We start from the raw sequence: 17,500 nt of genomic DNA on the forward strand, positions 1-17,500 counted from the left end.
CACAGCATATTTCGATTAAGGACACAAGCACGAGCTAACTCTGCAACTAGAAGGACTGAATGAAATGTGTTGAAAACTGTCTCCAATGATAAAGAACACAAAAGCTAACTTGGTAAATCCTATGTCCAAAATTCCGAACCACCCCCTAGCGCAAGACAACGGTTGTTGATAGCCAGCTTATAAAAACAGTCTTACCCCATTCCACAGTATACCCGAGGCAAATCAATTATAAAGCCAGACTATCGATGTTAATGTCTGTGTTGGTAGAATAATGTTAGGAATAAAACTAACCTGGCAGCTACTACCCCTTTAAGAAAATAATCCAAATAAGGTGTTTCCAATGTCTATTCTGAATATGATCTTACTATTGGAATATAGCTGTATGTTGTGCACCATTTTACACACTCACTCACTCACACACACACTCACTCACTCAGTCACTCACTCACTCACTCACTCACTCTCACACACACACACACACACACACACACACACACACACACACTCACTCACTCACTCACTCACTCACTCACTCACTCACTCACTCACTCACTCACTCACTCACTCACTCACTCACTCACTCACTCACTCACTCACTCACTCACTCACTCACTCACTCACTCACTCACTCACTCACTCACTCACTCACACACACACACACACCCACCCCCCTCACACACACTCACACACACTCTTTTCTCTCTCCCTTTGCCCCCCAGTGCACTGTGGCAGCATCAGACAGACGGCGACCATCCTGACCATGAATAAAGACTGTCTGCGCACAGGGGACAAGGCCGCCGTGCACTTCCGCTTCATCAAGACACCAGAGTACATGCACTGTGACCAGAAGCTAGTGTTCAGAGAGGGACGCACCAAGGCTGTTGGTACTATCACCAAGGTAAATTCTCTCTCTCTCTCTCTTTCTCTCTCTCTCTCTTTCTTTCTTTCTTTCTTTCTTTCTTTCTTTCTTTCTTTCTTTCTTTCTTTCTTTCTTTCTTTCTTTCTTTCTTTCTTTCTTTCTTTCTTTCTTTCTTTCTCTTTCACTCACTCACTCACTCACACACAGAGTACATGCACTCACTCACTCACTCACTCACACAGACACAGACACACACACACACACACAAACGCACTCACTCACTCACTCACTCACTCACTCACACAGACACAGACACACACACACACACACTCACGCACGCACGCACGCACGCACGCACGCACTCACACACACAAACGCACTCACTCACTCACACACACACACACACACACACACACACACACACACACACACACACACACACACACACACACACACACAGAGTACATGCACTGTGACCAGAAGCTAGTGTTCAGAGAGGGACGAACCAAGGCTGTGGGCACTATCACCAAGGTAATGACTCACACACTCACACACAGACAGACAGACACACACTCACACAGACAGACAGACAGACACACACTCACACAGACAGACAGACAGACAGACAGACACACACTCACACAGACAAACACACAGACAGACAGACATAATACGCTGCACTGTGACCAGAAGCTCCAAGCCCAACCCAATGGAACCTCCATAATATTTTATTTTAAATTAATATTTTTATGGAAAATCCATGTGTCAATAGCTTCTAATTCATCCGAACCCAGTGTCTTTAAATAATTACAGACATTGGAGAGGGGCCCCTGATCAAATTCCACTTAGGGCCCCATGAAAGCTTGGGCCGGCTCTGATGACTGGTGTGAAGGGATATTAAGTCATCCCTTTACCTGCGTCGTCAAAAACACATATTAAAAGCAGGTGAACTGACTCTGAACTGTTTTTTTATTATTCCAGCTCCTGCAGTCCGTGAACACAGCGGCAGCTAAGGCCCAGCAGGCCAAGATGCACAAGACCTTCAAAGAGGGACAAGCAGCAGCCGCAGCATCAGCCAATGAGGAGGCTGGATCCACCGGGAGACCAACAAGCCCCAACTCAGCACAGCTACCAGTGAGTCCACTATTCCGCCCGGCAACCTAAAAATAAAAAATAAATACAACTTTTTTATTTATTTTTTGTGCTGCAAAATTATTTTATTTATAGTTTAAACTGTTAAGTTATGTTGTAAAGAGCCTGATAATGTAGGGCTAATTGAGAAATATATATTCCAAAACTATCAATAACCTCCGTGTTTAAAAACAAACAAGCAAATACGGCGACTGTGGCTCAGGTGGTGGAGCGGGTCGGCCGATGATCAAAAGGGTTGTTGGTTCGATCTCCGCCCTGCCACCTGTGTCATAGTTGTTGTGTCCTTGGGCAAGACACTTCACCCACCTTGCCTCGTGTGAATGTCGATAGTTAGCCTGCTATCAGTGTATGAATGTGTGTGTGAATGGTAACGTGGGAACAGGTCTCCCTTGAAAAAGAGTCTCAATGGGATTTACCTGTAGAAATAAAGGTTGAATACACATATAATAGCCACATTTCCTGTGGGAAACACTGATCTTATAAATTACATTTAACAGCAAACGAGACCATCAGTGTAAAGAATGCTATTTTTATATAGTTTTTCTTTATGCCTTTGTCATGGGTAAACGCTCACCCAGGAACAACAGCTGGCGTGGTAAAAACACTACTGTTTTTGTCCAAAGGGGGGCGCTAGAATTAACACAAACTGAAAGTTCCTCGGAACACCTTTTAATATAAAATACAGGACTTTATTCTTTATACAAAACAATTTTCTAACGCTGCTCCAAATTTCTATCATTTTCGTCCAACAAACTGAAGTGTGTGCGTGTGTGTGTGCGTGTGTGCGTGTGTCTGTGTGTGTGTGTGTGTGTGTGTGTGTGTGTGTGTGTGTGTGTGGTTGCCATTTAAATGTTACTTGTTTATTTCTTCTTCCGGCTTGGTTGTTCTTTATGTAATGTAATTTCTCTCTCTGTCCCCTCTCCTTACCTGTTGTCTTTCATCTCACAATTATGGCATTTTTTTCCCCTAAATTTTTATTATTTTTCCCCTAAAATTTAATTTAAACGTCGTCCTTTTCCCGTCCATAATCACCAAACATTACCAACTCATCTCCATCTATTGTTACACCTTTCCACCTACTCATTCTATGTCTTGTGTCTGGTACTCAACCCTCTACTCTTATTCTTTCCTTTAACTTTAACACTTTCCTGCCTCCAACTATCTCTCTCTCTGTCTCCATCTCTCCCTCTCTCCCTCCATGCCCCTCCCTCTCTCTCTGTCTCCATCTCTCCCTCTCTGTCTATATCTCTCCCTCTTTATCCCTCTCTCTCCCTCCCTCTCTCTCCCTCCCTCTCTCTCTCTCCCTCCCTCTCTCTCCATCATATACCTCTCTATCTACCTTACCCTCTCTCTCCCTTTCTCTCTCTCCCTCTCCCTCCCTCTCTCTCTATCCCCCCTCTATTTCCCTCCCTCTATCTCTCTCTCCTTCCCTCCCTCTCTCTCCCACCCTCTCTCCCTCCATGCCTCTCTCTCCCTCCCTCTCTCTCCCTCATCTCTCTCTCCCTCCCTCTATCCCTCTCTCTATCTCTCCCTCCCCCTCCCTCTCTCCCCCTCCCTCTCCTTCCATCTCCCTTTCTCCCTCTCTCTCTCCCTCCCTCTCTCTCTATCCCCCCTCTATTTCCCTCCCTCTCTCTCCCACCCTCTCTCCCTCCATGCCTCTCTCTCCCTCCCTCTCTCTCTCTCTCTCCCTCCCCTTCTCTCCCTCTCCTTCCATCTCTCTCTCTCTATCTCTCCCACCCTCCCTCTCCCTCTTTCCCTCCCTCTCTCTCTATCTCTCCCACCCTCCCTCTCTCTCCCTCTCCTTCCATCTCCCTTTCTCCCTCCCTCTTTCCCTCCCTCCCTCTCTCCCTGTCTTGGCATGCTGCGTCAGACAGTGGCAGAGGAGGAGGCGCTATGTAAAGATGGCAACAAAGAAAATAAGGTAAAGGAGTTTGTTGTCGCAAACTGGGGGGGTTTATGACGACAGCCACGGGGGGGTTTATGACGACGGCCATGGGGGGGTTTGTGACGACAGCCATGGGGGGGTTTATGACGACAGCCATGGGGGGGTTTATGACGACAGCCATGGGGGGGTTTATGACGACAGCCATGGGGGGTTTACGACGATAGCAATGGGGGGGTTTATGACGACAGCCATGGGGGGGTTTACGACGACAGCCATGGGGGGGTTTATGACGACGGCCATGGGGGGGTTTATGACGACAGCCATGGGGGGGTTTGTGACGACGGCCATGGGGGGGTTTGTGACGACAGCCATGGGGGGGTTTGTGACGACAGCCATGGGGGGGTTTGTGACGACAGCCATGGGGGGGTTTGTGACGACAGCCATGGGGGGGTTTGTGACGACAGCCATGGGGGGGTTTGTGACGACAGCCATGGGGGGGTTTGTGACGACAGCCATGGGGGGGTTTATGACGACAGCCATGGGGGGGTTTGTGACGACAGCCATGGGGGGGTTTTCTTTTTCTTGAGGCCTGTGTCCACCTAGCGCTTTGCCAACTGCTTCTGAATGATTGACCACGGGTTTTTATGTTTTTTCTATTTGAAATCTTTACATTTATACGTGTACTATATATATATATTATATGTCAGTAGTCTTATCAAACGGAGAATGCTTTCTTTCCATCACCCTCTGTCTGGATGATGAGCTTCCGGCTTATTAGGGCTCCTGTGAACACACACACACGCACTCACGCACACACACACACACACACACACACACACACACACACACACACAGACACACACACACACACACCGAGCTAGGGGGAATGATCTGTTGTTGTCACTCCTGTGGTACAGCTCTGGGTAAATGGAGACGGCCAAAAAAACAGCTTTATCTTCCGTCTTCTCGGTTGCCAAAGTGACGAGAACCCACATCCTACTACATGATTGGCTTGTTAATAAGAGCCCCCCTCCCGTCCCCCGTCCCCCCGAGAACTCACCAAAACTTTTATTTAAAAAGTTGCAAGATGTTCAACTCAAAGCCCGATGCCCTCAGTACAAATAACGGTGCTGGGTAGCTGTGCTTTCTCTACGGGCGGCTGCAGACACTGTCCTCAAGAGAATCAAATCAGTTTTATTTGTATAGCCCAAAATCACAAACACATTTGTCTCAGTGGGCTTTACATTCCATACAATATGATACAATATGACACCCTGCCCTTACACCCTTAGCTCGGCTGAGAAAAAACTCCCAGTAAAAACCCTTTACCGGGAATAAAAAATGTTTAAGAAATCTCGGGGAGAGTCGACAGAGTAAGGGATCCCTCTCCCAGGACGGACATACTGCAATAGATGTCATAACAATAAGAAATAATTACAACAACAAAAAAAGCAAGGAGGACACAGTAAAAGACATCACAGTAATATTTACAAAGTACGTTTTTTTTTAACCCTGTATTTCTCTTTCTGTGATGTCACGAGAAAGAGAAATATAGGGTTAAAAAAAACACTCTTTCTGCCTTTTCTCAGGCTAGGATGAACCGATTTCAATTTTTTTTGCACATTTATACTTCATAGGATCTCAGAATTCAATACACCTTCATATTCAAACCGGTGAAGTAGGGCTTTAACTTTGGATGCTGTTTTGTTTTTGGTTCCTTACTTTTTTCTATACTTGTAATTAACAAAAGTTTCTTGAGCATGCACACTCCGTTTTCAGTGCACTCGTACTTATGCTCATAGCTTTGCAGAGTTACACTGGGTCGCTACTGTTGCAACCCAGTGTTCATTAACTACTCTAGCAAGTATGCACTTAATTGCTAAACAAGTTAATTGACTGGAGCCTGGTGGTTTTTGATTTCGAAACAGTTTACACACTTACTTTAAAGGGACACTGTGTAATGTGACATCATCAAGAAAGTTCTACAAAGTTCTAGAATGCAACGCTCCCTGGGTAACCCCAACCCTTTAGAATAATAACAGAAGCTATAGTGGCCTTCAAGGACAAGAATAATTATAAATTTCAAACAATGCACCTGATGACATTCCAAAAACATGGATTCCTCCATAACACTTGCCTGCTCAATGTACAAAATGTAATATTAATATTTGTAATTCTCCGCTCAGGAGGATAATTCAGATTATTGGCAGAGGTGATGTTACACCAATGAGGACATATTTATGAATGAGGATATTGATTCTAGCTAATACATCACTTAAAATGTTACACAGTGTCCCTTTAAACATATAAAATGAATTGCTTGTGTGTTTAGTTTTCCTCCCTTGTCTCTGTATATTTGTTCCTAATTTAGGTTCCTCCCTTGGCCATGGACTTTCATAATTACATGTTGACTTTTCAAAGAGTGTGAAATTCTGCAGCTATTGGTTATTATAATTAGAATATTAATTTGACCCTGCGTTCCAAATCACATACTTTTTTTCTTTTTACTACACTACATACTAAAGTACAGAAGAGTTTTAGTCTTTTTACTACACTACATACTAAAGTACAGAAGAGTTTTAGGGCCACAGACAGGAGAGAGAAACACAAATCAGACAAGGAAGATTTTTTTTTATCATTATGTCGAGAAATGTCAAGAATAAAGACAAATACTCCAAAATGCTATTGGAGTTAGTGGGGCATTTCTGTATTTTCAGCATACTACAATTGACGTTCATACATTGGGACATCCTAAATCTTTTTCTGGCATACTAAATAGTAGGGAAGTATGGGGATTGGAACACAGGGTTAGTTTTAGCTGTTTTCATTAAGAAAACTTTCAGGATTTTTTTTCAGTGTGTTCTAGCTGTAACACACCTGCTAATGTCAGATAGAGTTAAAGGTGCAGTGTGTAATATGACATCATCAAGAAAGTTCTAGAAAGTTCTAGAATGCAACGCTCCCTGGGTAACCCCAACCCTTTAGAATAATAACAGAAGCTACAGTGGCCTTCAAGGACAAGAACAATTCTAAATTTTAAACAATGCACCTGATGACATTCCAACTATGACACTTTCAAGATGGTGGCACTAGGCCTTGGTCCAAGATACGCAGAAATATGGACATATATGAGACCCTTTCTAAGGGAAAAAATAATAATTCAAAACAATTTTTCAGCTATTATGCACTAAATTAAATGTACTTATGGATATTATAATTACTTTCTACAAAATCTGCTAGGAAATAAAACCCAAAATTCTACACACTGCAGCTTTAAGTGTTCACTGCACTTTAATGACATACAACAATAACCTTCAGTTAAAGCAGATACCGTGTGTGTGTGTGTGTGTGTGTGTGTGTGTGTGTGTGTGTGTGTGTGTGTGTGTGTGTGTGTGTGTGTGTGTGTGTGTGTGTGTGTGTGTGTGTGTGTGTGTGTGTGTGTGTGTGTGTGTGTGTGTGTGTGTGTGTGTGTGTGTGTGTGTGTGTGTGTGTGTGTGTGTGTGTGTGTGTGTGTGTGTGTGTGTGAGACCTGGCCTGCAAAAAAATCTATATATTACCGTAAATGAAATGAGTAATTGTCTGGGGCTTACCTCCTCCTCCTCTGCTGAATATTTCCCTGAAGAAAAACCCTGAACTTTTGTGATTAACATTTTGCATTTCATTCCCTGAACAATAACCTCACCTGAACCCTTTTAACCTGTTAAGTTTTAAAGTGAGAAATGCATTTCCTGGTGAATGGGAACAGGTCTCCCTTGAAAAAGAGTCTCCGGTCTCAATAGGATTTACCTGTATAAAAAATAAAACCACCTTGAATGAGTGAGAGAGAGACAGACAGACAGAGAGACAGAGAGAGATTGACATAGACAGAGAGAGAGAGAGAGAGAGAGAGAGAGAGAGAGAGAGATACTGTAGACACAGAGAGAGAGAGAGAGAGACAGATATACAGACAGACAGACAGAAATACAGCCGTCTAACTGTTGTCTTGTCTTCCTGTCTACAGCTCAAGTCTGGAGGTGGCGGTCGTAGGAGAGGGGGGCAGAGACACAGAGGGAAAGGGCTGACCACTGCAGCGCTGCCGACTGCGGTGCCAGCCGGGGCAGCTGCCGGCACCGCTTAATAAAACACTCTCTCACACACACACACACACACACACACACACACACACACACACACCATTCAATTATCCCTACCCAATGTCTTTACAGGGGTGAAAAGGCTCTGTTTATACATCTGCTGGAATCCGCATATTAAAGTTGCTACGAGGAACTTTTAAAAATATTTCTGAAACAGTCAAATTTTTTCCTCTGATGATCGTAAATTACATGTAACAGCAAAACGAAAACCATCAGTGAAAGAAAGATAGAATGCTATTTTTTTTTTAATAGTTTTTCTTAATGCCTTTGTCATGGGTATATATACGCCAGGAACAACAGCTGGCGTGGTAAAAACACTACCGCTTTTGTCCAAAAGGGGGAGCAATAATTAACACAAACTGAAAGTTCCTCGGAGCACCTTTTTTAAGACTGACTCCAATTTAAAATTACCACCATTTTGGAAAATCGTAAGAGTGATTTTTTTCCCACATCAAGTCAATTCAAAGCTTTATTGGTGTAATTTTTATTTTATTTTTTTTAAGATATTTTTTTTGGCATTTTTATGCTTTTTATTGATAGTTTAGAGACAGAGTTGAAATGGGGCAGAGAGGGGAGTGACATGCAGAGAACGACCGCAGGCTGGAATCGAACCCGGGTCTGCTGCTGGCCGAGGCCCATGGGGGGGGGGCGCCCTACCAACTGAGCTAAGGGCGCCCCCATCAATTTTAATTTTTGAGTGGGCCGACGATTTGTGATATTTGAGTTTTTATTTTAGTAGATTACATGATATATCCTTTTTTCTATTTTAATACAAAGTTCTAGAGGGCGTTCATTTTGTTTTGTAGGGTTTATCAGAATGTTCTTCCATAGCATTAACACAGACAGCAGATGTGTCAGTCACTTTCCCGTCCCTCCAAAAAAAATCGTCTTCTTTCGTCCTGTTTTTCATTTTCTGAATCATATTTTGTTCTACATCCACACTGCTTCCATTACAGCACTGTTTAAGATCACACCAGAGTTCATTAACAGTTACATCAGTCATTTAAAGGGGTAGAGACTGTGTTCAGTAGTTCGGGGAAAAAAAATCTTTAAATTTTCTTTTTTATATTATATTATATACAGTTCCGGAAATAAATTAAAGAGACCAGTCTGGATTTTCCTTCAATCTTTATCTCTACATTACTTTTTGAAAAATGCTCTAAATTACAATAGTCTTATTGTGAATTTGGTAGAAACTTTTTCAATAGTTGATATTATAAAATCAAAATGTTCATTCTACTCTAAACATATGCCTATAAATAGTCAAACAAGAGACACTGAACATTTGAGTGGTTATTAAATCACTTTTCCTAACACTCTTACATACTTTCATTATATCAGTTTGCAGCTAAAATTGTCCTTTTTTCGAAATACGTTGTTGAAGTTTCCGACACCTGTTACAATGCCGGGTTTGGTGAAGTTTTTTGGGCTAGAAAAGCATTTTTGTAAGATAGACTTGAGGCCATTATAATGCAAACTGTTCAGCTGTCCTCACCGCGTCATGTAAATTATCCTCATGGTATATGAAGAGCTACTCATACTCTTATCCATTCAATCTCATATTTCCTACTGTTAAATCCCAGTGTAGAAAGCTCATTGTATCATTGGTGTACCATCCTAATTCAGACAGCGTTGGTGTTTTCATAGATACAGTTTATGCAAGGGAGAGGAGTTCCACATTTTTTTTTTTTACAATTTAATTTAATTTTTTTTTTTTTTTTTTTTTTTTTTTTAACAATTTATGTAAAATGTCAGTGGCCTCACCATGTGTTAACCTGATACAAGTCTTTGCAAAGTTTCCCTAATTTACAACCAGGGCAGGCATAAGCAAAGTTTTATTTAGATTTTTATTACCACTTTTAAAACCCCAAGTTCTGTTTCATAACTTAAATGTAAAAAAAAAGCCAAGTAAGAACATATTTAAGTCACTTACAAATTGTGACTGTCCTGTCCTCTACACTTTTTTCTATTCCATATTAAATCAAAATGTGGCAACAAATACAGACCTTTCAAAATAGTCAACGGTCAAATTTTAATGTGTACAGTTATAGACGCAAAAAAAGTCCAGTGATTTCATTTAGATAGCTGAGATTTTTGATTTTAATTTTTTTTTAACAGATATTTCTCTTTGGTTCAAATTTAGACTTGAAAATGCCCCATAGAAACCAAGAGACATTAGCTGTATTATGTGTGTGCATTAAGTTAATAATTAAAGTCAACTCAGATAGTCTTTAATAAGCATATAACATATACTTTAAAATGTGGCAGCAAAAACATAATCTTGCAAATAGTCAACGGCCACTTTTTATTGATAATATTTTGTTTTAGATGCACCTGTACACACTGCCAGAATTTTTCTTCCTTTTCTACTATAATTTTTTTTTTTTTTTTTTTTTTTTTTTGCTTTTTTTTAAATGACCCTCCCAGTTATTTCTCATTGTTTGAAGGGACACATTCTGCAAGTGTAAATGTACTAGATAAAAAAAATTAAAAAAAAAGTTTTGCAGAGTGAACTGAGGCATAAGAAGAGATGCCATTTAAATTATGTGCTGCCAGTTTGTGTTGTAAATCCTTTTAAATAAAGATGTTATAGAAAAAAATAACTATTGTGTGAAGAATACTTTTTTACATTTAAAGAACTACTTCAGCGGTGGAAATATGAAGGTGTATTGAACTCTGAGATCCTATGTAGTATAAATGTGCAAACGTTTTAAAAATCGGTTCATCCTAGCCTGAGAAAAGGCAGAAAGAGTGTTTTATGGTCTCACTGTCTAACCCTACATTTTACCATGTGTGACATCACACGTGGTAAAATGTAGGGGTAGGATTAACAGGACAGCTGGGCCAAGGGAAGACTGAGGGAAGACTGAGGTAAGAAAAACCTCATTCATTATATTATAATAGCGATTTTATAATGATAGAACGCCGGTTCCGTATGGGTGAAGTATTCCTTTAACTGCATATTGGTCGACAGTTGAGTAAGATAATCATCAGAAGTAAAATCATGGCGTATGGTTTGAAATAGCTTTTTACAACAACACTCACACAAACAACTCTGTATTGTTTGTTTTTAAGGCTTTGGGACACGCACACACTGTCTATCTATCTATCTATCTATCTATCTATCTATCTATCTATCTATCTATCTATCTATCTATCTATCTATCTATCTATCTATCTATCTATCTATCTATCTATCTATCTATCTGTCTGTCTGTCTGTCTGTCTGTCTGTCTGTCTGTCTGTCTGTCTGTCTGTCTATCAAATAGAAAAAAAACTAAGTAACTGCAGCACACACACACAAACACATTCACCCCCCCACACACACACAGACACACACACTCTCTCACTCACCCCCCCAACACACACACAACCCCCCCCACACACACACACACTCTCACTCACTTTCAATCAGATTTGCCTAATTGTTCAGAAAGAGGCAGCGTTCCATTTATATGGTCAGTAACACATGACTTGCTTTGGCTGCATTCCAATCAAAGACTCCTGTGCAAAAATGTCAAACTCATTTTCAGAAATGCCGTTCACACAGATGGTGTTAAAAATTTGAATTTAACGCTTTTTTGATCAATGAATAACTTGATGAATCTGGATGTTTGCAATTCAACTTTGCAATCTAAAAGTGTATGAAAGTATTGAATTATTTATACATTATAAAGGTGCTATGAGAAACTTTTAAATATTTCTGAAACAGTCAATTTTTTCCTCTGATGATCATGAATGACATGCAGCAGCAAACGAGACCATCAGTGCAAAATAATGCTATTTTTATGTAGTTTTTCTTAATGCCTTTGTCATGGGTATATACGCTCACCCATGAACAACAGCTGGCGTTGTAAAAACACTACCGCTTTTGTCCAAAGGGGGCGCAAGAATGAACATAAACGGAAAGTTCACACACACACACACACACACACACTGCTGACGAGCCCTTGTTCTCTCAACTTCAAAAGTAAAATTAAAACTTCTGCTACTTTTTGGCATCACACTCCAGCAATCTGAAATAGCAGCGACTGCAATATGCAACAATCATCATAAAGTGAATGGTGCAGCAGTTGGCGGCGTAAATGAGATTTACACACACACACACACACACACACACACACATACACAAACACAAACACACACACATACATACACACACACATAAACACACAAACACACACACATACATACACACACACATAAACACACAAACACACAAACACACGCACACACACACACACACACACACACACACACACACACTATATAAACTGTAGCGGCTGCTGTGTTGTGAAGCCAGCTATCATGTAAATACCATCTGTGAGGTTTCGATCAAGCGGAATAAGTTTTTAACAGTTTTTTTAGTTTTTTATTTATTTTTTGCAGAGAGAGAGTTGAACATACAGCTCTGAAAAAAAGTAAGAGACCACTCCAAATGTTCAGTGTCTCTCGTTTTACTCTTTATAGGCATATGTTTGAGTAGAATTAACATTTTGGTTTTATAATATAAACTACTGACAACATTTCTACCAAATTCACATTAAAAAATATTGTCATTAAAGAGCATTTTCAATAAGTAATGTAGAGATGAAGATTGAAGGAAAATCCAGACTGGTCTCTTTATTTTTTTCCAGAGCTGTATAAGTGTTCATTGGCTTCAGGATTTCACATTGCAAAAATTAAAATGTGGAATATGCATGTTTAGTAAATAATGGTGGTCTGGACATTACGAATAGGAGAGAGAGACTGTGTAGAACAGAGCAAACATCTATAGTCTCATTGTACTATATGTCTGTTGCATTTTGGGTATTTTTTTGTCAAAGCCTTTGTTATTTGGTCCCTAGATACACACACACACACACACACACACTCGCTTGCTTGCTCGCTCGCACACACACACACACACACACACACTCACACCTACACACTCACACCTACACACACAGACACAGACACACACACACACACGCACACACACACACCTACACGCACACACCTACACACTCACACCTACACACACACACACACACACACACACACACACACACACACACACACACACACACACTCACGCACGCACGCACACACTCACACACTCACACCTACACACTCACACCTACACACACAGACACAGACACACACACACACACACACACACACACACACACAGGGGCAAAGCAGGGGTCCTAAAAACGATTGCTCTCATGGACACAGTGTCTCAGATTGGTATTGATCCAGACAGCGCTCCAGGGTCGTCATAATGTCAGACTTTAGACTTTAGCTTTAGAGAGCTCACACTGTCCAGACCACTTCTCTCCCTCTCTCTCTCTCTCTCCTCCCTCTCTCTCTCTCCTCTCTCTCTCTCTCTCTCTCTCTCTCTCTCTCTCTCTCTCTCTCTCTCTCTCTCTCTCTCTCTCTCTCTCTCTCTCTCTCTCTCTCTCTCTCTCTCTCTCTCTCTCGCTCAAGATGCTCACAGTACTTTTAAAGTTAAAGTACTTGGAGACAGCTTTTTGTTACATAGGCTATTGTACTTAAAGGAATACTTCACCCATACGGAACCGGCGTTCTATCATTATAAAATCACTATTATAATATAATGAATGAGGTTTTTCTTCCCTCAGTCTTCCCTTGGCCCAGCTGTCCTGTTAATCCTAACTCTAAATTAGTGATGTCACATCTGTAAAATGTAGGGGTTAGACAGTGAGACCATAAAACACTCTTTCTGCCTTTTCTCAGGCTAGGATGAACCCATTTCTTTCTTGATGATGTCATATTACACAGTGCCCCTTTAAGGATATATGAGCATGTTAAGGCCAGGACACACCGGGCAAAGATAATCGCCGTCGTAGTGTCGGTAGGGGGTCGGGACACGAATCTGTTTGGTGTGTGCCGTGACGTCGGCCGACGTAGAGGTAGTCGGGCTTATTTTGCGCCGACCGTCTTTCATTTGGAGCAATTTGATTGGTGGAGGGCTAGCGAATCAGTGAAGCCCGGAAGTGAGGCGGGTAGCACAAACAGCTAACAACAGCTAGCCATCGTTTTAATGTGTTTGTTCGTTTCGTTTTGCGAGTACTCACATGCATCAACCCTTGTTGACTGCTCGACACCATGCTCGACACTCTCTGCTAAAAATGGTGCTCTTATGGTCCATAAATATAAATACGTATTTCTATCTATGTTTATGCTCTAGAGAGCTGTCCAATCATTTCCGGCTTTCGTATTTTTTCGGGCCACAATACAGATTAGCGCCGCCTGCTGTTGTGGAGACATTACGTCCTGCGAGCGTACGGAAAATAAACAGTCGTCTCGGTGTGTTCTTTGGCCGCGACGGGAAGACTGGAGCTTCCTGAAACGGCCGACTCCAGTTTTTGGGTAGTCGGAACGTGTCGGACTGGTGTGTCCTGGCCTTTAATGATAGCACAACTAACAAACACTAGCTCCCATGTAGTGTATTTTTCAGTGGGCGTATATGTACAGTCACTTTTTCTTCATCTATTGAAGTTTGCTTCGTTCAGATTATGCCGTTCTGTTTCCTAAACCGCAAAAACAAAAAGTGTTTGTGTGACAATCTGTTAGAAGATAGTAACTGCGTATGGTGGAATCTAGAAACAGACTGAGAGATGTGTGTGTGTGTGTGTGTGTGTGTGTGTGTGTGTGTGTGTGTGTGTGTGTGTGTGTGTGTGTGTGTGTGTGTGTGTGTGTGTGTGTGTGTGTGTGTGTGTGTGTGTGTGTGTGTGTGTGTGTGTGTGTGTGTGTGTGTGTGTGTGTGTGTACACTAACAGACCGAGATGTGTGTGTGCGTGTGTCTGTGTGTGAGAGAGAGAGTGAGTGTGTGTGTGTGTGTGTGTGTCTGTGTGTGTGTGTGTTTGTGTGTGTGTGTGTGTGTGTGTGTGTTTCTGTGTGTGTGTGTGTGTGTACATTCATTCATTTCATTTCATTTTCCTTTATTTAACCTCGAAAGATCAATTGAGGGGTGACCCTCTTTTACAATGACGTCGAGTTTGTACATATACACAATATACAATGAGAATACATAACAAGTTTACACACACACACACACACACAGACAACAACAATTTAAAACATTCAGATCAATTGAATGAGAGACATAATAGCCTAATTAAAACAGTTACAAGTGTAGAGGGCCTGATTCAAAATAATAATTTTAAATTGGTTAACAGTTATGAGTGTATTTATTTTAATTGTATGTTGTAGGCTGTTCCAGGAGTCAGGGGCACTATGGCTAAAAGCGGTTTTACCAAGCTCAGACCGGGCATAGGGGACATATAACATGAGCATGTCAGTTGAGCGGGTTTGATAAAGCCCATCTGAAATAAGCAGCATTTCTGTCAAATATAGTGGTAGCTTTCCAGTCAGAGCTTTATATATAAAAATATGCCAATGTGCATCACGTCTCTCCTTAAGGGAGGACCACCCAACCTTTTCATATAAAACACAATGGTGTGTATCATAAGCATCTCCTGTAATGAATCTCAAAGCAGAGTGAAATACAGAGTCTAGGAGTTTAAGGCATGAACGAGATGCATGCCGATAAACCACATCACCGTAATCAAGGACAGACATAAAAACTGCCTCAATAATCCTTTTCCTACTGAACAACGGGAAGGTGGCTTTATTCCTATAAAAGTATCCAATCTTTTGTCGCAGACGACAGACAAGATTTTTTATGTGAAATGTAAAAGAGAGTTTTTCATCTATCCAGATGCCAAGATATTTATATTCAGTGACTCTTTCAATATGAGATCCATTATTTGTGTGAATAATAAGATCATTAAAATGTGTAATTCTTGCTCTGGAAAAGCACATATATTTTGTTTTTTCTATATTAAGGACAAGCCTGAGATCCACTAGACAGTTCTGCAGGGTGTTAAAAGAGCTCTGTAGGTTCTGAACAGATTGTTGCACTGAATCAGAAATGCAATACAGTACAGTGTCGTCAGCATACAAATGGGCATGGCAGTTTTGTAGTGATGAAACAATGTTATTGATGTAAATTGTGAATAGGACTGGACCTAAAATTGAGCCCTGCGGAACACCATTTGTAACTGTTAAAAACTCAGTTTGGTAGCTTCCCAGCTTAACTGACTGCTGTCTATCAGAGAGATAGTCCCTAAACCAGCTACATGTAGAATAATCAAAACCAATTTCATGCAGCCTCTCTAAAAGCAAATGGTGATCTAAAGTATCAAAAGCTTTTGACAGATCAACAAAAAGTGCTGCACAGTGCATTTTTTTATCGATAGCTGTAACAATGTTGTCTAAGACCAAAGTGACAGCAGATATAGTACTGTGGCCTGCCCTAAAACCAGATTGAAATGGACTCAAAATGGAAGCACTGGATAAAAAGGATTTCAACTGAGTATTAATGACTGATTCTAGAATTTTTGCCAGGCATGGGAGTTTGGAAATTGGCCTGTAATTGTTAAGATCACTTTTGTCACCCCCTTTATGTAATGGAATGACGTGAGCTTTTTTCCAGACTTTAGGAACAATACCAGAAGAGATGGAAAGATTAAAAATATGGGTTATTTGTTTTGATATGATAAGTGCAGAGAGATTTATTGAAAATGGGTCCAAATTGTCCTCTCCCATGTACTTCCTGGGGTTGATGGCAAGAAGCGCATCTACAACAATACTTGTTGGGACTTGAACAAGGCTGAAAAGAGGAGTTTTAGAGACAGGTGGTATGCTATTTTTATTTCTCGTGGTGGTAGGCGTAGAAGGCGTAGATACTCCATTGTGAAAGAGTTTACCAGCAGCTATAAAGTGTTTATTGAAAGCTAAACCAATTTCTTTCTGATCATTTAAAATATGATCATTTATTTTTAACTGACTGGGAACAGTGCTAGAATTGTTTTTGTTATAATTCACAGCCTTCCAAAATAGTGCAGGGTTGGAGTAGCAGTTTGAAATTAGTTCGAGGTAGTAGTCTGATTTAGCTTTCCTAACCATGGATATGCACCTATTTCTGATTTGTCTGAAAGCAGTCCACTTGGAGTTTTCACCAGAGCGTCTAGCTAGGGACCATGCTTTATTTCTCTCTGCAAATATATCGGACAATTCATTTGTGAACCAGGGGTTTGATCTATTTTTTACTCTGTGCTTTTTAAGGGGTGCATGCTTGTTCAAAATGGAGGAGAAAGTATTGGTGAAAAATTCTAAGGCCAATTCCACATCAGATATTTCACTTGTGAGATGAATGTCACTTTGATAGAGTTCATTTAAAAATGCTTGCTCGTTAAAACCTTTAAAATTACGCTTAATGATGATTTTGGGTTGAGATTTTTTAAGATGAATACTTCTGATACAGGCCACCGGGCAGTGATCACTGATTCCAAGCTCAAAGACACCAGCAGAAACTATTTTATTGCTTTGATTTGATAATATTAAATCGATCAAAGTTGATTTTGCTGGGTTTTTTAGATTTGGTCTTGTGGGCTCAGTTAT

General features: G+C 40.9%; 1 protein-coding gene across 1 annotated transcript in view; it reads left to right on the plus strand.

Moving 5' to 3' along the window:
* The window catches only part of LOC307252109 (GTP-binding protein 1-like), a 24,780-nt gene extending 14,203 nt beyond the window's left edge, over positions 1-10,577 (plus strand). Inside the window, exons 12-14 of the mRNA XM_080029680.1 lie at positions 720-898; positions 1,841-1,993; positions 7,897-10,577. Of these exons, the coding sequence (XP_079885806.1) occupies positions 720-898; positions 1,841-1,993; positions 7,897-8,013 (449 nt within the window). The 3' untranslated portion in view covers positions 8,014-10,577. The remainder of the gene's footprint in view (positions 1-719; positions 899-1,840; positions 1,994-7,896) is intronic.
* The last annotated feature ends 6,923 nt before the right edge of the window (positions 10,578-17,500 follow it).

Source organism: Ammodytes marinus (genome assembly GCF_949987685.1).
Source record: "Ammodytes marinus genome assembly, chromosome: 6".
Taxonomy (NCBI): domain Eukaryota; kingdom Metazoa; phylum Chordata; class Actinopteri; order Uranoscopiformes; family Ammodytidae; genus Ammodytes; species Ammodytes marinus.